Raw genomic sequence first — 21318 nt, 5'->3', positions numbered from 1 at the left:
TTTTTATGATTATAATGAATTATAAAATCTTTTTTTTTTAATATGTGACCTCAAACAGTGGTTTAAATATGTCCTTATGGTCAATGTATTGCCAGTGCCTAGAACAATGACTGGCTCATAGTAAATATTCAATAAATACCAACTGAATTAATTGCGTAATATTAACATTCCTTTGAACTCTAAAAGCAGCTGGGTCTTTACCCATCCTTAGAAAGCAATGGAGCAGGAACCAGAAATCCCTTAAAAGGTCAGGGCCAGTAACTAGGCTGATCTAAGCTCCCGTTGGTAGTACAAGGGAGGCTTAAAGCACTGAAGGAAGGGTAAGAGAACCCGAAATACGCGTGAGAGAAAAACAAAACAAAACAAAACAACAAAAGAGAAGCATAAGGGGAAAGAAGTTTCACAGTGGAGGTTGGCAGGAAGCCACCGCAATTACCACAGGTCAACCCTTGTTACCCGGCGGTCACCAAGGGCTGAGATCTGGGGTAACTACCACCAAAGCCCTCGGCTACACAGACCCCGCTTTTAAGAGCTTCTTATCAATACTGACATGACAAAGTTCATCCGAGTCCCTCAAAAAGAGAAATTACAAGAGCCTAATTCACGTCCTATCCTCCATTCCATTCAAATAACGCAGCCAATAGGAAAATCCTCCGCCCAGAGCTAACGACTCCGAGGAGCTCAGACAGCCCTGGAGGCAGTTCGGCCGTAAAGACCGACTGTTGGCCTCCGGAACCCAGGAGCCCTCAGCCAGGCGGGACAACCTTCCTTCCCTGTCTCCGCCCTTCCAGGTTGGTCCCAGCCCCCGCCGCCCAGGCGGGCTGGACCACACCCGCTTCCCTCCGGTGGCCTGGCCGCCCCCGCCGCAGTTCGCGCGAGCGCTCTTCCTGGGGCGGGCACAGGCCTAGGGCGCATGCGCGCTGGTCGAAGGGCGCCTCCCTGTCCGGATCTCGCGAAGTTACGTTAGATTGGCCGCCGGTGACGGGTGGCCGGGCTGGGGGCGGGAGGGCTTCTGAGGTAGGAAGGGAGGTCCGCTCGGCCGGGCGCGCCGCCCCAGTGCTCTGTGGGATACTGGAAGTCTCGAGCGTCTCCTCCCGGTTCCCAGCCCTCCTCTGGCCCGCACTCATAGAAACAGTCACACACCCCCTGCCTTCCCTCTCTTCCCTCTCCGCCTCCCCCTTCCCTCCCCCTCGCGATAAGAAGACCCGGCGGCAGGAGAGGGGATGAAGATGGCGGACGCGAAGCAGAAGCGGAACGAGCAGCTGAAGCGCTGGATCGGCTCCGAGACGGACCTCGAGCCTCCCGTGGTGAAGCGCCAGAAGACCAAGGTGAAGTTCGACGATGGCGCCGTCTTCCTGGCTGCTTGCTCCAGCGGCGACACGGACGAGGTCCTCAAGCTGCTGCACCGCGGCGCCGACATCAATTACGCCAATGTGGACGGACTCACTGCCCTGCACCAGGTCTGTGCACCCTGCCGCTGGCTGTCCTGACCCTGCGGGTTCTCGTCGGCCTCCCGCCGGGGCCTTCTCTCGGCTCTCGGCCTCCGGAGGCTGGGGGCGGCGGGAGACTCCCTGCTGCGGGGTGAGGGGGCGGCTTCCCGCGAGGAAGGGAGGGTGGGAGGGATAGAACTAGTGGAGGGAGGGCTTCTGGCGTGAGGCCCCCTTCAGACTAGTTGATGTTGGAGTTGGAAATTGGGTGATTTCCGGGGCAGAGGAAAAAGGGACTGTGGTCGGCTTGGGGCCCCAGGTCTATTTGTGGACGTGTGTCTGCGAGTTGGGGTCGAGACGGGGAGGGGTGTACTGGGCTTGTACCTGGGCCCGATGTCAATGATATACTTGCACGACGGGGGATGCTAAAGAAAACAACCGACGAGGGCATTAGGGACACTTGAGCAGATGGACGTCTTTGGCTTGTAGGTGGGCATTGGATTTGCTGTAGTTTTTAGGGCTTGATTACAAATGATGATGATAATAATAGTAATCAAGAGCCCTAAGCGGAGTGCCTGAGCGGACGATTTCCTGTTTTCTCCTTTATTATTGTTGGTCATTGGGGAGGGGGGAGACGGGGTGTAATTAGCTGATCTGCACCGGGTGAAAGGGAGGGGAGGGAGGTGCGTACGGTAAGGAAGGGTTCAAAAGGGCTTGCCCACTGCCGGACCCGAACGTACTAAAGTGTATTCTCCGAGAAGAGTTTGCCGCAGTGTCAGAGATCCTTGAGCCCCACGTCTTGGGGTGTGCACTGGGGTTTAGAAAGAGAGAAATAAACACGGGGCACTCTTTTCAGAGCCGACTACCAAGCTCTGATTTTCCTTTTGGGGGTGGAAAAATAAAAAGAAAGCTGGTCAGAAACTTTTCTCAAAATGGATGCTTTGTGCATGTTAAAGTTTTATAGTAGTCTGATTGGGATCTCTCAATGTTAGCCAAATAAGGAGAAACTATTGGCAATCCAGAGATAATGTTGCTTTGCCTTTAACAGGCTCAAAAGCAACACAACCACGTAGAGTTCTGCATAAAAAAAACAATTTTTAAGTGATGGTAATAGGTGACAGGACATACACTCTTTCCATTTTCTTACTGGGCAATTGGAATTAACGTAGAAAACGACTTTACAGCAATAACTTCCCCTTACGGTGAAAAGATTTGTAGACTATCTCAAAGTTGCCTTGGTTATGTATGGAAGATCATAGCTGTGTTTTATTTAATACTGTAACAAAAACTTGTTTGGGAGGTTGAAACTTAAGGCTTTGTATTATATGCATATTGCCCCACTGCCTTTTTAAAAGAGGTGTGTGATGGCATTTTTCCTTTTGCTGCTTCCTGTTTGGTGAATGATGACCGTTTTAAGTTTAATTGAATTCTCATATCAAACTTGGCTTATAGCCTTTGTTTACAAAGTTGACTGGATGAATTGAAATGACTGACAAGTTGCAGGACAAATCTGGAATTCAGAGTGTGGAACTCAGTAAAAATATAGTGTGGTCTTGAGTTCTGTGTCATTAGAATCTCTAATGTGTAGCATGGTTTTTATTTGGCTGAGGTTTATTTTAAAGCATAGCAAATTCTAGATTCTAAAAACATGGTGTTGGGAATGAAAGAAACTTTTGCCATTAAAAATGATAAAAATGTGGTTATGTAAGATGAAGAATCTTTAAGTATCTTTCAAGTGTAATTTGCATGTGTTAGTACGGAATTGATTCTGAAAGACATTTATTGTATGCTTGAGGTCAGGGTACAATTGGATAATGGTTTACATCAATATGTTTTATTAAAATTGTCAAATAGAAATTTAAAGTTATTATATTTGTGGAGGAACCCAATTGTATTTGCTTGGAGGAAGAGGAAATTTTCTAATACTTACGTTAATGTAATATTAATATTGGCTTAGGTAGGAAGAGAAAATACCCATCACAGACTTCTTAAGGGTTTTTTTTTTCCCCCTCTCAATTTGGACATGTTGCAAGAATTATCAGACTTATCAATGTTTCCTGATTAACTGAATTCAGTTGTTTGGCAACATGTAGGTGTAGTCTTTATTGGGTATTTTGTTTTAGCTGAGAAGCTTGTTAAGCAGAAATTTCGAAGTTTATGCATAATCATTTGCATAGTATCTTTTTGTAATTTTATCTGCATATTGCTTATGTCAGTGAAGCCAAAGTCTTTAAAATATCAAGCATTAAAATTTTTATCGTGTTTTCTCTACTCTCATTTCTCTTTTATCAACTCTTGTACTTTTTTCCCATTGTGACTGAGAACAAGGAGTTCGCTTTGGGCAAATTCAGAACAACAGTGCAAAGGTGATAAATACAACTTTTTTAAAAAAAAGAATCACAAGAAAATTTTAAGCTTTTAAGAAATACCTTGAATGGTGCTTTTTTTAAATACTTAAATTAAAAAACCTAAAATTGACCCATTGATATAATAGCCCTACAATAGTATTTTTTTTAATTTAACCTCTCAAAAGATGATACAATACCTAAAATGTTTTTGCTAGATTATCTATCGGTTAGTCTTTTGGAATATTTATGTTTTTGGTTTTAGTCAAGTGTCTTAAATTTCACTGTCAGGATAGTTTTAGAAACTTCACAACCCTTAAATATACTTAATCTAATATTTAGCATCTTATATTTAAAAATTTGTTGGTTGAATGTCCTTTCTCATTGAAAGTTACAAAAGATACTGAATTTTCAGTTATTCTTTTTGTACAGAAGTATGTCATCCATATTGGAAAAAAGCAGTGTTTCGTGTCAAATTTCCTGTCTTGGTCTCTGGAATAGCCTTCCTCCCCCTGACTCCCAGAGCTAGAAAACAATACTAAATAGTACTGAAGTTAAAATAAACTTCTGATTTTCTAGAACTGAAGTCTAGAGTAGATTTTTATTTTTATTGGTGGGCATTAATCAGCTCTGATTTTATAGGTACCTAGTACAGTTTTCTACCTGTATATTTCAGTATACATTATAGATTTTAGGAGAGTAAAGAGTTTTCTATAAAATGCCTTATTGCTGAGTCCTACTGATACTTGCATAAAATGCAGGACTGAGATTTCTTCCAACAGTTTTGAGTTTAACCTTTGATTTTTACCTTAAAATTATATCTACTTCCTCTGTGCCAGTAACTTCCAAGTCAGTTTCCAGTTTTCACATTTCTGCAGAGCTCCAGTCCCTCATTTCCATTTTTCTAGTAATGAAGTATTGACTTAAAATGAAATATTACTCAATATATTGTGATTCTCTACTTAAAAATATATATTTAAGTAGTAATGTAGTAAATAGAGTTTCACCCGCTTTGTCATGGGATAGCAACTACTGTATTTGCGTTTACCTTTGTGATTTCTTCAAAGAATTCTTATTCACACATGGATTTTCATAGCTGAAATACAGTTTTATAATCTACTTTTATCACTTAACATTAGTGTGTGTGTGTGTATATATATATATATATATGTATGTATGTATTTTTTTTTTCCATATCTTAAGACATTACCTGTATCCAGGTACCTGTTGTTAGACAGTTTTACATCAATGTCAGGAATTTCTTTGAATTCAGCCTGAAATAAAAGTTAAATCTTTCTTTACCAAGCCTACTCTTCTTATTAATGCCTCTGATTCTTACAGTGATATCATTAATCTCTGGATCAGGCTTAAAATTCACTTATTGTTTACTTATCTCTTTGTCTACATATATCCAATCAGTTCTTTTCCTTGCTACTCTACTCTCATTAACAACCTAGTTCATACCTTTATTTTATCCCTAGAGTATAATAATAGGTTAATTGCTTTATCTGCCTCCCCTGGCTCTCTGGTCCAATCCAGCATATTCATATTCATCAGGATAATTTTTTAACAGTATCATTTTGATTGTGTCATTTCTCTCCTTAAGCTCAAAGTGTTTCATCATTTAGCTTATAATTGATATATCGCCATTGTGTTCTACTTTCTTTTAATGCCTACTTATTTATTTTGGGGGGGGGGGTGGGGAGAGAGAGAGGGAGACACAGAATCCAAAGCAGGCTCCAGGCTCTGAGCTGTCAGTACAGAGCCGGACACGGGGCTTGAACCTATGAACTGTGAGATGATGACTTGAGCTGAAGTCAGACAGACACTTAACCAACTGAGCCACCCAGACGTCCCATTTTTTTTACTCTTTACCTTTTTATTTCCATGCTTATGGAAATACTTTTTCTGCCACTAGAATATCTTCCCTTCCTTCTTTGCCATTCACAATCCTAGTTATTCTCCCGGGTTCAATGGAGTTGCCAGCCAGTAGGGATCTTTCTGTCCTTTGAATTTGTATAATACTATGGCACTCTTTTCTCTGGGGTGCTCATTATTCCTTATATTTTGCCTTTCTGCTGCTATTGAAACGCTTCTTGCTGAATAGTGTTTGTTTTTAAATTTGTCTTTCCTGATAGACTATAAGGCCCCAATTTCCCATAGTTTTGTATTTCCAGAGCCTGGCACATTGTAGGTACTCACTAAAGATTTTTTTCATTTGTATTTTATACAAGATACAAAGCTTGTATTATAAGTAGGAAGTTTTGTACTTATCCGTATATTGTAAGATAAATTTTTAAAACACTTCACATCCGCTACTTACTGTTTTACACACAGTAGAACTTACATGTTTATAAGACAAATGAAAATCTTTGTTGTGGATATTCTGTGCAGATTTTTTTAGTATCTTGAGCTTTAAAGAATTTCTTAATATTAACCTCCTTCGTAATAAAAAATCTTAAATCAGTTTAAATCTTGGTTAAGTGATAGAAAAATATTGAGTTGAGTCATTAATTGATTTGTCACCTTCTTTATAGGAGTCTGAACTAGGTCCTCCAGAAGAATACAAATCGAATTAGATCCATATTCTGGACTATTATAATTTTAAAATGAAGTTCTCCTTTTACTTTTCAAAAGACAGACTTGCAGATAAGTTTAGTATTCAGTCCTTTTGCTCTTAAAATACAAATTTTATCAACTTCTAAGGAAGTCATTTGAAGCTTCTTTGTAAAAATATGTGGTTCCCCTCTTGACAGTAAAAGGAGTACTTTTGTGCAGTCTTTTCTTAAGTGCTCAATCTTCTCAGCCAAGGCATTTTCACTGAATCGTAATCTGAAATGTAACTCTCTTTAAAAGTATTCTAATAGGGCTACTTAAAGTGTTTTCCAACCAAAAGGAAGAGAGATTGGAAGCAGCTGATACTGAGTCTCTTGTTAGAGAATAGTGTAATGGCTATATGTGAGAAATCTGTTTAAAACTGAAGATAGAGTTTATTGTTTGTTTTTTGAGGTAGGGATGTTAAGATCTTAGAAAAATCTATTGAATCACTTATAAATAATATCTATTTTAAGGAATGTGTAGTATAAATTACTCTCTCTACATAATTTTCTTATTAGAAAGACTGTAACACTTTATGCTGATGGCTCTTAAAAGTTTTTATTGAAACCATCCTAAATCCATTAAAAGAAAAAAAAAAAACCCACCTAAATAAACAAAACTTCTAACCCCAAACTGGCCCCTCATTTCCTGCAAATAAATGGACAACCCTAGCCATATATGGAGTGTGCGGGTAGGACACCAGTGCCCACATTGCTACTGTTACAATGTCTTCTCTGCCGTTGCTGCCTTTGTGCTTCCTGGCAACAGTTTTGTGGTCTGACTTTGAAGTGTCATAACCAAGACCCATCTTTCATGTGCTTCAGCTAGTGTGATTGCAAGCTGTGACTGAGCATTTTCTAGTACAGCCAGGTAGAAGCACGAGATGCAATAGAAGAAATTTGTTACCACATTTTACAAATGCTGTTCACATAGTAAAAGTACTTGCACTTAAAATTTTAAGTCTAAGGGCACCCGGCTGGCTCAGTCGGTGGACCATGCAACTCTTGATCTTAGAGTTGTAGGTTCAAGCCCCGTGCTGGGTATAGAGATTATTTAAAAATAAAATCTCTTAAAAAAAAAAAAAAAAAGTCTAGTTAGATGATTTTTTTAGAGATGAGTAGAAAGATGACTTTTTTTTTTTAATGTTTATTCATTTTTGAGAGACCGAGACAGAGCATGAATGGGGGAGGGGCAGAGAGAGAGGGAGACACAGAATCTGAAGCAGGCTGTCGGCTCTGAGCTGTCAGCACAGAGCCTGATGGCGGGGCTGGAACTCATGAACCTCGAGATCATGGCCTGAGCTGAAGTCAGATGCTTAACCTACTGAGCCACCCAGGTGTCCCGAAAGATGACTTTTATGGGAGATAGTGGATATAGAAAAATATGTTACTGCTATAGCATTACTATATTACTTCTTGAGAGTTCCCGAAGTTGGTAGTTTCATTCCTTTCTGCCTGAAAAATACTGTTTTCACCCCTACTTTTCCTTTGAAAGTTTATGGGGTTCCACAATCATTTTGAAAAGATGGAGTATTGGCATTTTGGTAGACCTCTTTGAAAGGTTGAAGACCTCCAACAGTCTTTTGAGTTTATTCTGTGTTGGAATTGGATATATATTAGCCATGGCTTATCACAGTGTTTTATTAAGAAGTAGACATGGCTGGTGAACATTTGGTGAGGACTTGTTATATGTGGAACCCTGTGGTACATGCTTTTACAACCAATATTTTATTTAATTCTCACAGCATCCCTTTTCACTTGCTCAAGATTACCAAGATAATAAACGACAGAGCTGGGGTTCTAACATACAGGTCTATCTGATTCCAAAGCTCAAACTTACCACTATGATAGGTATCTTATTTTTGTGTGTTTTTTAATTTTCTTGATTTTTATTTATTTATTTTGTGAGAGAGAAATTCAGGGAGAGAACATGTGCATGCATCCGTGCACATGAGCAGGGGATGGGCAGAGAGAGCAAGAGCGAAAGAGAATCCCAAGCAGACCCTGCACTATCGACACAGAGCCCAACGTGGGGCTCAGTCTCACCAGCTGTAAGATCATGACCTGAGCTGAAATCCAGAGTCTGACGCTTGACCAACTGAGCCACCCAGGTGCCCCATCTTTTAAATCTGAAGAAGAAAGTATTTTTAAATCTAGTCATTATGTTTGATGATTAGTAGTTACAGCTTTCTTTGTTAATCAGCAGAGAATTAAACACACACACACACACATATATATATATATATATATATATATAATGTGTTTATATAATATAATATATAAAATATATAAACAACACAACACATATATATAATTTTTTCTTCGTGTACGTTTTCTGTAGCTGGGCAACACTTTTATGAGCTTTCTGTGGTAACTGAAATAGTAGTACTATATCTAAATTAATCTCAGGAGCAAGGGTTCCTGAGTGGCACAGTCAGTTAAGCGTTGGACTCTTGATTTCTGCTCAGGTTATGATCTCGAGGTTCATGAAATTGAACCCCATGTGGGGCTCTGTGTTGACAGCACGGAGCCTGCTTGGGATTCTCTCTCTGCCTCTCTCTCTCTCTCTCTCTGTCTCACACACACACACATGTGTGCACGCTCTCTCTCTCTCTCTCTCTCTCTCTCAAAATAAGTATTTTTTAAAAGACCTCAGAATCTGTCCTAAATTTTAGGAACTTCAAAGATTGTTTTTGACTGGCCTTTATGTACAGAATATTTTTTTTAATTAAAAAAATTTTTTTTTAATTTATTTTTGAAAGAGACAGAGAGAGACAGAGACAGAATCTGAAGCAGGCTGTAAGCTCTGAACTGTCAGAACAGAGCCTGATGTGGGGTTCAAACCCACAAGCTGTGAGATCATGAAGTCAGATGCCTAACTGACTGACACACCCAGGTGCCCCATATGTACAGAATATTTGATCAAGTGCTTTGGGAGGTTGCAAAGGAACTTGCAACAAAAACTCCTTTTTTTTTGGACATAGAGTTTAGTCTTTAAACATCTTCATTTTCCTTTATCCTAATAATAATTTATATTAATGTTTTAGGCATTTTTATGTATGCATTTACAGTATACACTTTATATATATACACACATATTTAACTTCTAATGAAAAGAGATAAATTATAGGTAAACTCATATCCATATTAATTTAAAAAAAAAAGAAAGAAAACAACCTTGAGCTTGTCACTACCATTTAATCTGCACTTTACTGCCTGATACATTGATTATTGGTATTCATAATTAGGGCTTGAGATATTACATGAAATGCTAATGAAATTACCTGAATTAACTTACGAATTAGTAAAACAAACTTTTTAATGTTAATCATGTTTGATTTAAAATTTTTTTTTTAACGTTTATTCATTTTTGAGAGACAGAGAGAGAGACACAGCATGAGCCAGGGAGGGGCAGAGAGAGAGGGAGACACAGAATCCAAAGCAGGCTCCAGGCTCTGAGCTGTCAGCACAGAGCCTGATGGAGGGCTCGAACTTACAAACCGTGAGATCATGACCTGAGCCTAAGTCGGGTGCTCAACTGGCTGAGCCACCCAGGCGCCCCCCCCTTTTTTTTTTTATAATTTTTTAAATGTTTATTTATTTTGACAGAGACAGAGCACGAGTGGGGGGAGGGGCAGAGAGAGAGGGAGACCCACAGTTCCAAGCAGGCTCCACGCTGTCAGCACAGAGCCCGACGTGGGGCTCAAACCCGCGGGCTGCAAGATCATGACCTGAGCCAAAGTCGGACACTCAACCGACTGAGCCACCCAGGTACCCCAATCATGTTTGATTTTAATTGGAAGTCTTCTGTTAGTAAGAATATGCAAGTTATAAAAGTACTCAATTTTTAAATTCATTTTGCAAAACTTAGACAAATTATATTTCAGGTCTTAGAAATGGCAATAGAATTTTTTTTCCTTGTTGTTAATAAGTGAGAGCACCATTTGACATGTGATTTACTTGTCCATCCAATCACTGATTCCCAGAATTTTACATTTTATAGACTAATAAAATGTTTTCTTAAATTTTAGTGACTAAAAGAGGATAGCCTGATTTTTTTGTTAGGACGTTAAAAACAACTTGATCACTTATACTATCATCATTTTCATAAAGAAAAAGCATATTTTAACAACAAAAAAGTATATAGTATTCAAATAAAAGACACTGGGGACTCATGTCAGTCCATAAAATTATTGCTGTGCTGACCACAGATGTTCTTGATAGTCTTTCATGCAAGTAGAGAGGGTAATTCAGATTTCATGACTCTATTCCGTATGTCCTCCTTCTGGCAGGATTTGATATGATAGCACGCAGATGATGGCAGGCCACACCATCAGGGTATAAGTGCCTGGCCCCTGATTACCCAATGTGGGACAGAAAAGAATTTACCTAAAGAGATTCAGGAGATCAGTGAAAGTGATCCACCAATTCATATTTTAGGAACCACCAGCTTCATGTTTATATTTCCATAAGCTATTGCACATGTAATCTTCCTCTGGAATATATTTTCCAGTTTTTTTATGTTAAAGCACAGCTCAAAGCACAGTGTGGATTTGCTTGACCACTGGGGTACACAGTGAGTCTCTACTGTTTAAACTCTAAGTTTGGCACCTCTACACTATCATCTTTTAGTATCTCTCTCCAGACAAAATAGGTGGATTCTTTCAAATAGAGACTTTGATTCATTTTTCTTTAAATCCCCTTTGGTATCTGACTTTTCTTTTAGCAGGTGCATAGTGTTTATTGGTTAAAAAAAATGGAACACACTCTAGACCCAATTTTGTGAAGAGTAGAGTTCATAGAAACAGAACGATGATAGTTTGCATGGATAAATACAACAGAGCTAACAAACATTAAAAATGTTGTCGTAAAGGTGCTTATGCCAATAACTTACTTTTATAATGTTTCACATGCAAAGGGAGTCGGTCATTTTTACAGTCAAAATTTAACAGGATCGTAGACTTATTTTTGAAATGGAATATATTCCTGATTACCAACACAAGGAGAATTTTGCTCAGTTTATGCAACATACTTTAAAAATGAATTCCTTCAAACAAGTTGTAGGTTGTTGGTTTAGAAAAGGAATCGCTAGCATACTGGCATTAGAAGCTAATTTATATTTTCAGATGATTTTTAATCGCAGCTTTTGTTTTCTGAATAACACTTTCACTGTGAATCTCCCCGTATGCCAGTATTTTCTGACCTTATTAGTATTTTGGTTGTTTATCTTTTCATTGTTAAGCTAACCATAAAAAGACAAACTTGAGCTCTGTGTTACTGCCCTAAGTGTGCTTGCTCCCAACTCAAATGCTCTTTCATGGGTGGAGACATTCCACATTGTCATGTGTTGTATAGGCATTTCTGAAATGACATTCAGTAGAAACCATGGAAAGAAATGAAGGCATTCCTCAGCTGTCACCTTTTTAGTAATCTGTTTAAATGCCTTATGTGCATTAAGTGTGAGGTATTCTGCAGGGAGAGCTTCACTTAAAAAGCATTACTTTAGCTTATTAAGTCATATTTGAGCTGAAATTACATTTTTTTCTTTAATATGTTCTCTAACAAAAAAACAAGGTTGTAGAAAGTCTGTGCCATTTTCTTGAATATTTGCATAGTGCAAAGGAGAAATTTTGTGAGAATGTGAATTGACACCTTCTTAGAAGTTAACCATGTGGAAAAGTGTATTTTCCTGGATTAACTGTCAAAACACATACATGCACATACACGCATACCAATTACCTTTATGGGAAACATACTAAAGTACGTACATTTCATTCAGTCTTATTTTAGATGGTCATAAATGTATTCAAATATTTATATTTTTGCTTGGAACATTTCTGTAACTCTTCCTCAGCTCCAGAATGTTCTTTTTTTTTTTTTTTTAATGTTTATTTATATTTTTGCGGGGGGGCAGAGAGATGGAGACAGACTCCCAAGCAGACTCCAGGCTCCGAGCTGTGAGCTGTCAGCTCAGAGCCCAAGGTGACCTGAGCTGAAGTTGGACTGAACTGCCCAGGCACCCCGAGAATGTTCTTTTGAATATCTTTAGTATTGAGGATTTTTTTTTCTTTCAGGAGAGTTTTTAAATTTTGAAATTGATAGTCATTTGGAGATCTGTCTGGTGAACATGGGTAATCATAGTTAATAAGTACTGTCAGTGATTAGATGATATGTCCTAAAATGCTTATTTTTAATTGGAATTTATTTTTATTGGATTTTATTTAACTCTTATTATATGGGACTTGGGTATGTTTCAGAGTTTCTTTCTGATTAGCCTAGTGTACTCTTCGTGTTCTAGATTTTGCAAGAAATAAGTGAGTATTTTAGCTTGTGATTTGAACAGTCTTTTTTGTTTGTATTTCCGCAAAAGATTTTGATGCCACTACTGCCAGATTATAACACTGTATTTCATTAAGAGCTATTGTTTTTCTCAAAGGTATGTTAATTTGTACAGCTTTCCTTAAAAGATTAGGACAGATGACATGTTCAGTAATTTCCATATTTTTTCCGAGTACATGGAACAATCCGCATAAAAACTTTGTCTCATATTCAAGTTTTTTTCATTACAAAATGTCTGTTGCTATTTAACTCTTTCAGCCATCATAAAATGCCTCTATGTTTCTGAGCATCTCAGCATTTTTACTTATCCTGTGATATATATGAAAAGCCTTAAGTAATTATTAAGCCCTCAGTGTCTTCTGTCTACTCATGCTTTTAATTTTCCCCATCTCCTTTTTACTTTTGAACACAGCTTACTTTCAAGTGTGTTTACTGTTCTATATGTATTTTATCCCAAATAAACATTTTAGAATAATTATTTAAGTAATTAAAGCATCATGGAAAAACAAATACTGGGGCACCTGGCTGGCTCAGTTGGTAGAGCATGTCACACTTGATCTTATGGTTGTGAGTTCAAGCCCCATGTTGGATGTGGAGCCTATTTTAAGAAAACAAAAAAACACACAAAGAAATACTATCCAGATTTTCAGGCCTGGAGGTAATTCTATTTAAAACTTTAGTAAACTCTCCTTTATCTGTCTATATCCAATATATAATTTTCTTTTCTTTTCTTTTCTTTTCTTTTCTTTTCTTTTCTTTTCTTTTCCTTTCTTTGTTTTTTTTTAAAGAATTTGTTTAATGTTTTATTATTGAGAGACCAAGACAAAGCAGGCTCCAGGCTGTGAGCTGTCAGCACAGAGCCTGATGCGGGGCTTGAACTCACGAACTGTGAGATCCTGAGCTGAGCTGAAGTTGGATGCTCAATGGACGGAGCCACCCAGGCACCCCCCAGTATATAATTTTCTATAAATGGGGTTACATTTAATTTTCTGGTTTACAACTTGCTTTTTAAATTATATGTTTTTAAAATTTTTTCTATGTTAATGAATACTGGTACACATTTTCCTTTTTAATGGCTACATAGTACTCCAGTGTGTGTGTGTGTGTGTGTGTGTGTGTGTGTATGTACACACCTGTGCATGTGTACATCCCCAAATTTATTTTCCCAGTTGTCTAATGATGAATATTTTGTATATTTCCAATTTTTCATGATACGGTGGATATCATACTATGTACATCTTTGCTCAGGACAGTGTATTGTTAGGATTGTTTTTTAGAGATTTCACCTGAAGTTTTATATGTTTTGCTCAAAATAACATACTGTTTAATGCTTCATTGTGCAAAGACATTTTCAGTAAAGTCTCTAGTATATCTAACATAGAAGACTAACCTTGAAAGTGCTCCTGACAGGCGCCTGGGTGGCTCAGTCGGTTAAGCCGCCGACTTTGGCTCAGGTCATGATCTCGCGGTCCGTGAGTTCAAGCCCCGCGTTGGGCTCTGTGCTGACAGCTCAGAGCCTGGAGCCTGTTTCAGATTCTGTGTCTCCCTCTCTCTGACCCTCCCCCGTTCATGCTCTGTCTCCTCTGTCTCAAAAATAAATAAACGTTAAAAAAAAAAAAAAAAAAAAAAAAGAAAGTGCTCCTGACATACATCTGTTAAACATTCATAATGTGATTATGTCATCTTTCTTTTCTAAATCACCCATAGGAAAATCTGTTTTATCTGTGTGTTAATAAAATTTGTGTATATGTTATTTAAAATGTTAAACAGTATTTGTATTTTACAAATACATGATGTTGATACTCATTTAAATTAGTGATTAACTCATTCATACAATAAATATATAAAGCGTTATTGTCCATATGCCTGGCATTGTACAAATCTCTAAAAACAATGTTCCTTGCCTGAATGTAGTGTATAATCTAGTGGGTGGCAGCATGAACAAATGATTACAATTTTAGTAAGTGTTAGAATAGAAATACAGGGTGGGATGAAAATTTTTATTAGGAGAACTTAACCTAGAATATCGGGAAAGACGTCCCTGAGAAAGTTATGTATAGGTTATAGGTAACATGTCTTGAGCCTTTTATGATTCTGCTCCCTTCTTGTCTGTCTTCTGAATATCCCTGTTCAGTGTCCCTTTTTTATCTGTTCCTTTCTTAAAGAAGAATGTTCCAAGGTTCTCATGTTTCTCTCTTTTTTCATTTCCATATCATTCATTCCTATTTCAGTTTTTCTCTTTATATGATCTGTTTTTCCTTTTGAATGTAATCCACATTTTTTGACGATATATCAGTCTTCCATTTACTAAACTGAAATCTGAAGGCCATCTTATCTTTTCTCCTTTACTTCCCACATACAATTAATATCTCCCATTACATGCACACCTGAAAGAAAAATGTTCCCAAATCCATACTAGCTTTTATACATTCACTTAACAGAATCAAAGGCCTGTTCTGTACCATATGCTATTAAATGCTGGGGGGGGGGGGGGGGGGAGAGTTCATTTGTCTTTTTTTTTTTTTTTTTTTTAACATTTATTTATTTTTGAGACAGAGAGAGACAGAGCATGAATGGGGGAGGGTCAGAGAGAGGGAGACACAGAATCTGAAACAGGCTCCAGGCTCTGAGCTGTCAGCACAGAGCCCAACGCGGGGCTCGAACCCACGGACCGTGAGATCATGACCTGAGCCGAAGTCGGCCGCTTAACCGACTGAGCCACCCAGGCGCCCTCATTTGTCTTTTTAATTTTTTTTAATATTTATTCGTTTTTGAGAGAGGAGAGACAGAGCATGAGTGGCGGTGGGGAGCGGGGGGGAGGGCAGAGAGAGAGGGATACACACAATCTGAAGCAGGCTCCAGGCTCTCACCTGTCAGCACAGAGCCTGATGCAGGGCTCAAACCCATGGACTGTGAGATTGTGACTTGAGTGGAAGTCAGACACCTAACTGACTGAGCCACCCAGGTGCCCTGGGGGGATTTCATTTTTAAGCAAAACAGATATCAGCACTACCCTCGTGGAGTTTACAGAAGGAAATTACTTAGCCATCAGGGAAATGCACATCAAAAGGGTATTTCACACCTACTAGAATGGCTAGAATAAAAATACCGGATGATATCAAGTATTGACTAAAGTTTGGAGAAATTAGAACCCTCTATACCTTTGATGGTATATGAAATGGTGCAGCCACTGTCAGAACAGTCTGGCAGTTCCTCAAAAGACTAAAGATAGAGTTAACCATATAACCCAGGAATTATATTCCTAGGTCTATGTCCAAGAGAATTGAAAACAGATGTCCACACAAAAATGTGTATATTAATGCATATAGCAGCATTATTCATAAAAGCCAAAAGTGGGAAAAACACAAATGTCCATCAGTTGAAAGGATAAATAAAATGTCCTATATTATGTTACTGGAATTAGTGGAATATTATGTGGCAATATAAATAGTACTAATACTTGATATAATATAGGTGAATCTCAATGACATTATACTAAGTAAAGGTAGCCAGTCACAAAGGACCACATATTACATGATTCCATTTATATGAAATGTTTAGGCAAATATATACAGACAGAAGATAGATTCATGGTTGCCAAAGGCTAGAGTTGAGGGGAAAAGGGGAGTGACTGCTAAGGTGTATAGCATTTTTTAGGATGATAAAAATGTTCTAAAGTTGATTCTGGTGATGGTTACACAACTCTGAATATCCTAAAATTCTTTTGATTTTACACTTGGTTTCTCTTTTGGACAACTAGGTGAGTGAATGTGCTTTGCACAGTATACATTCATTCAGGAAATAACTGTGTGCTTACTGTATAGGTCAGGTGCAGAGTGTATTTGAATGATACTGGGGAAGACTAGCAATGAATAACAAATCATAATGAAGTGTGAAATGTATGTTTAAAGGATATACTAGATCTTGAGCTAACACAGAGGTGGGGTGGTTTAACTATAAATAATAAATCAGAATCTTGTTGGGAGGTTTTCTTTTTTGTTTGTTTTGGACTTAGCCTTTTTCCTTATATCTCCCTAGTTCTCTGGAAGTGTGAATACCACACAGACAACAATTTATGAGGCTTTAGAAAAACCAGAGGATAAGGATTCATGGTTAGATTTTTAGGGTTTTGGTGAACTATCTAAAAATACATGCAAAATTTCGTGTTTATTTTTCTGTGCCTTTCAAGTTCAGAAGAATTCATTAAGAACTTCTAAGTAAAGCCAAATTTACTTTGATGACATTGTAGGGGAGGGCAGCATATGTGTTTTTAGAGGTCTCAGGGAGGGGTGGAATACAAAACTGTTAGGAATAAACTAGTAGTAGTAACAGTCAAAGTTTTTTATTACCTGAGATAACGCATTGTGAAAATAAGGTCATAGGTTAAAATGAGAGATGAGAGTACTTTTTTTTCAGAGCATATTGGATTTTGCTCAGAGTGGTACAATGAAAGATTCAACAATCTCTAACTTTGCTCAGTTTCTAAATTTACTAAGTGTTTCCAGGGAAAATAAAGATGAAATATGTTATAAAGAAGAAACTTATAACCTGATATATTTATTCTTTTGTTTATTTTTTATTCAAGTATAATTAACATACAGTGCTATATTGGTTTCAGGTGTATAATACAATGATTCAGCAATTCTGTATATCTCTCAGTGCTCATCAAGATTTAATTCCCTTTATCTGTTTCACCCATCTCTCTACCCACCTCCCCTCTGGCAAACACCAATTTATTCTTTGTAAGAGTCTGATTTTTTTCCCCCTTTGTTCATTTGTTTCTTAAATTCCACATGTGAGTGAATTCATGTGGTATTTGTCTATTTCTGATTGACTTATTTCACTTAGCAATATACCCTTTAGGTCCATCTATGTTGTTGCAAATGTCAAGGTGTCATTCTTTTTTATGGCTCAGTGATATCCTTCTGTGTGTGTGTGTGTGTGTGTGTGTGTGTGTGTGTGTGTGTACACACCACATCTTAATCCATTCATCTATCAGTGGGCACTTGGGTTGCTTCCATATCTTGATTACTGCAAATAATGCTGCAGTAGCAATTGCACAAAAAGGTTGTGTGGGTTATTTTGACCTTGAGGAAGCATCTTTAGACTTGTTTCAGCTTACACTAAACAGGAAATGGTTATTATATATTAAACTTTAACATAAAATTAACATGGCATCTTTTTCCCCTTTCAACCCACCCTTGACATTTAAAGCCAATCCGAGATAGGGGGTGGGAGGAGGAGGTACGTGTGTTTGTGTATAAAATGGACTGATGGTAAATAAATTGTTCTCTTTCAAAGAATATTTAAGTATGAAAAAGTTTCCAGACAGTATATATGGTGTGATTCCATTTAGGGGGGAAAGTTTGCATAGAAAAATATCTAAGGTGAGGTGCCTACGTGGCTCAGTCAGTTAAACATCCAAGTCTTGATTTCGGCTCAGGCCATGATCTCATGGTGAGTGGGACTGAGCCCCTCACCAAGCTCTGCACTGACAGTGTGGAGCCTGCTTGGGATTCTCTCTCCCCCTCTCTCTCTCTGCCCCTCCCCAGCGTGTGTGTGTGTGTGTGTGTGTGTGCGCGTGTGCGCGCGCGCGTGTGCGTGCATGTGTGCATGCACGTGCCTTCAAAATAAATAAACTTGAAAAAAAGAAAATCTGGGGAAATTATCCCAACTGTTAACAGTGGTTATCTCTGGGAGGGAAATATAATAGATTTCAAAGTTTGTCATTTTTGAATCTTTTTTTTAATGTTTATTATTTTTTTTTTTTTTTTTTTTTTGAGAGAGAGAGAGAGAGAGAGAGAGAGACAGAGCAGGAGAAGGGCAGAGAGAGAGGGAGACATAGAATCTGAAGCAGGCTCCAGGCTCTGAGCTGTCAGTCAGCACAGAGCCTGATGCAGGTCTCGAACCCATCAACCGCGAGATCATGACCTGAGCCAAAGTCGGACACTCCCCTGACTGAGCCACTCAGGTGCTCCATATTTTTGAGTCTTTTAAAGCAAGCAGAAAAAATGATGGAGATGTATCTGAATTGGAGAAAAATGTTTAAAAAACTACTTCTAGTTATGTATTAAGGATCAAATATAGAGATATTGACATAACTTAAGAATTGTAGTTTGCTAGTCTTTGGCCACTAAGGAAGCTGGTGTGGATGGTTAACTGTTTATTTCTGCATTTATGCCTGCCTTTTCTCTTAACCTTTTTATTTATAAAGGAAAGACTCATTGGCAATGTGATGGACGGACACCTTGGGAGAGTTTTTAAAATAAGTAAGAAAATTAATCAGGGGGTTGGTTAAATGTATTTTGAAGCTTTTGGCAAGTGGACTACAGAAAATTCAGAGAAGAGATAATCATAACTCCCAGAAAGGCAGATAGTTTTTGAGGAATAAAGGGATTTAAAAAAATAAGAATTAGATTTTAGAATTTTAAACAATTCCAGTGAGAGAAATGTAGAGAAAATATCTAGAAAAGCAATCTACACAGTGAACTGTTTTGCCCTGTTTTATATGAATATTAAGAGCATTTAATGGTAAATATGTTTTAAGAATGAATTGAATATTGGCCTCAGATCTCTGAGGATAGAATCAAGAATGTTAAGCCCCAAATTACCTGAGTTTTGTGAAAGTATTTTTGAAGACCGTGAAAAGAGGTCTTTAAAAATTGTTTTGTTATTGAAGTATAGTTGACATACAATGTTATATTAATTTCAGATGCACAACATAGTGATTTGACAGTTGTGTGTATTACACAATGCTCACCACATGAGTGCAGTTACCATCTGTCATCATACATTGTTATAATAATACTATTGACTACATTCCCTGCGCTGTACAAAAAGAGGACCGTTAAGAGTTGTAACCTGGAGCAAGAATAGGAATAACTAACTGATGGCATGACATTTAAGTCGCATGTCCATTTGTTTAGAATGGTCTTCTTATCTGGCAAAATTCTGATATCCATCATTAAACAGATAGTTTTAGAAGAGATTGTGTTGATCCCTAGATGCCAGATTGAGTTTTCTGAAAACTAAGTTATGTTGATTTTTTATCCTTACTTCCTTTTTTGACAAGGTTGGTAAATTTAAATAAGGGAAATGTTGCAAACCACGTATAGCTTGATTTTTTAGTAAACCACTTGGAGAGGCTCTTGTTAAATCTTTGTGGTTAATGTGACAAAAAACTGGCATGAATATTAGGATTAGATGGATTAACCGCTAGATGAACCATATATGCAAGTCAGCCTAGTGATTAATCAGTCACTCAGTGCCAACCCAGCGGGAAGACTAAAGTAGTGAGTGGTGCTTATATTCTTAACTAATCTTGACCCTAGCGTATTCAACATTTTTAGTAGCTAAAACTATAGGAGTTGAGACAGAACTTTCAAAAAAAAAAAACCATAAACAGTTTGTTTTAAACAATAAGATGAGAGGCGCCTGGGTGACTCAGTCACTTGAGCATCCAACTTCGGCTCAGGTCATGATCTCACAGCTCGTGAGTTCGAGCCCTGCATCGGGCTCTGTGCTGACAGCTCGGAGCCTGGAGCCTGCTTTGGCTTCTGTGTCTCCCTCTCTCTCTGCCCCCAATCCACTTGCATCCTGTCTCTGTCTCTCTCAAAAATAAACATTAGGGGCGCCTGGATGGCGCAGTCGGTTAAGCGTCCGACTTCAGCCAGGTCACGATCTCGCAGTCCGTGAGTTCGAGCCCCGCGTCAGGCTCTGGGCTGATGGCTCGGAGCCTGGAGCCTGTTTCCGATTCTGTGTCTCCCTCTCTCTCTGCCCCTCCCCCGTTCATGCTCTGTCTCTCTCTGTCCCAAAAATAAATAAAAAACGTTGAAAAAAAAAATTAAAAAAATTAAAAAAAAATAAATAAACATTAAAAGAAATTTTAAAAAAATAATAAGATGAAAAGATACTGGTTATTGTAAAATATTTGTAATAATATATTGATGAGTATTTGTTGGTAGAGATCATCTTTGACAAACGTGAAAAAGAAGGCTACCAAAGAGTAGCCTAGTGGCTACAGCAACTCTAGTGTCTGACACCAGTGTAATAATTTTAAAACACACTAATTCAGTATGGAGCAAAATTAGTGTTTACCTAGATTTAAAAAAAAAAAAAAAATCTGTTCTCTATGCTTTGGGATCACATCTGTAGAACTGTGTGTAGTTTTGAGATTTGTCTACTGTTTCAGCAGATCTTACCAGTTACAGACTTCTTTTGATTACCCACCAGGAGAAAGCTTTGTGTAGCAAAGTTCTACAGAGAAAAGCAAACCTGTGTTCCAATCCTTTTAATAGAATTGTTAACAAATTTATACATAATTACACATACATACTTGAGGTTCTTCATATGCCATAAGACACTCACCCCCGGAACCATGAGCAACGCTATTTTCTTTCGAGCCCGGTGAAAAAAGGAAGGAGCTAATTTTCAAAGGCATATACCTACTTATGGTATTAGACCAACCACTAGTAGGAAAATGGTAGAAGGACCTCTTGCACATATTAGTTAAGATTCTTTAAGAAAAGCTCATTGGAACTAGTCTGAATGAAGTTTAGTAATTCACTGTGAGATTATGGATACATATCATGGAATCTGGGCTTCTGGAAT

The 21318-nt window shown here is 38.1% G+C and overlaps 1 protein-coding gene across 8 annotated transcripts in view; it reads left to right on the top strand.

Annotated features, from left to right (window-relative positions):
• Positions 1 to 953: 953 nt before the first annotated feature.
• The window catches only part of PPP1R12A (protein phosphatase 1 regulatory subunit 12A), a 159980-nt gene continuing 139615 nt past the window's right edge, over positions 954 to 21318 (top strand). For 3 of the 8 annotated variants that reach the window (XR_009617122.3, XM_060656881.3, XM_060656876.3), the window contains exon 1: positions 955 to 1460. Coding sequence is in view for 7 of the 8 variants with exons in the window: in XM_060656881.3 (XP_060512864.1) it covers positions 1224 to 1460 (237 nt within the window). In the remaining variant the exon portion in view is untranslated. Of the gene's footprint in view, positions 1461 to 21318 lie in introns of all 8 variants that reach the window. The other 5 variants (XM_060656882.3, XM_060656878.3, XM_060656879.3 and 2 more) reach the window with 3 other exon arrangements.

The sequence above is a fragment of the Panthera onca genome, chromosome B4 (assembly GCF_046562875.1).
Source record: "Panthera onca isolate mPanOnc1 chromosome B4, mPanOnc1 haplotype 2, whole genome shotgun sequence".
Classification (NCBI taxonomy): Eukaryota; Metazoa; Chordata; class Mammalia; order Carnivora; family Felidae; genus Panthera; species Panthera onca.
Note: the sequence above shows the minus strand (reverse complement) of the source record. Positions and strands in the feature narration are given on the sequence as shown.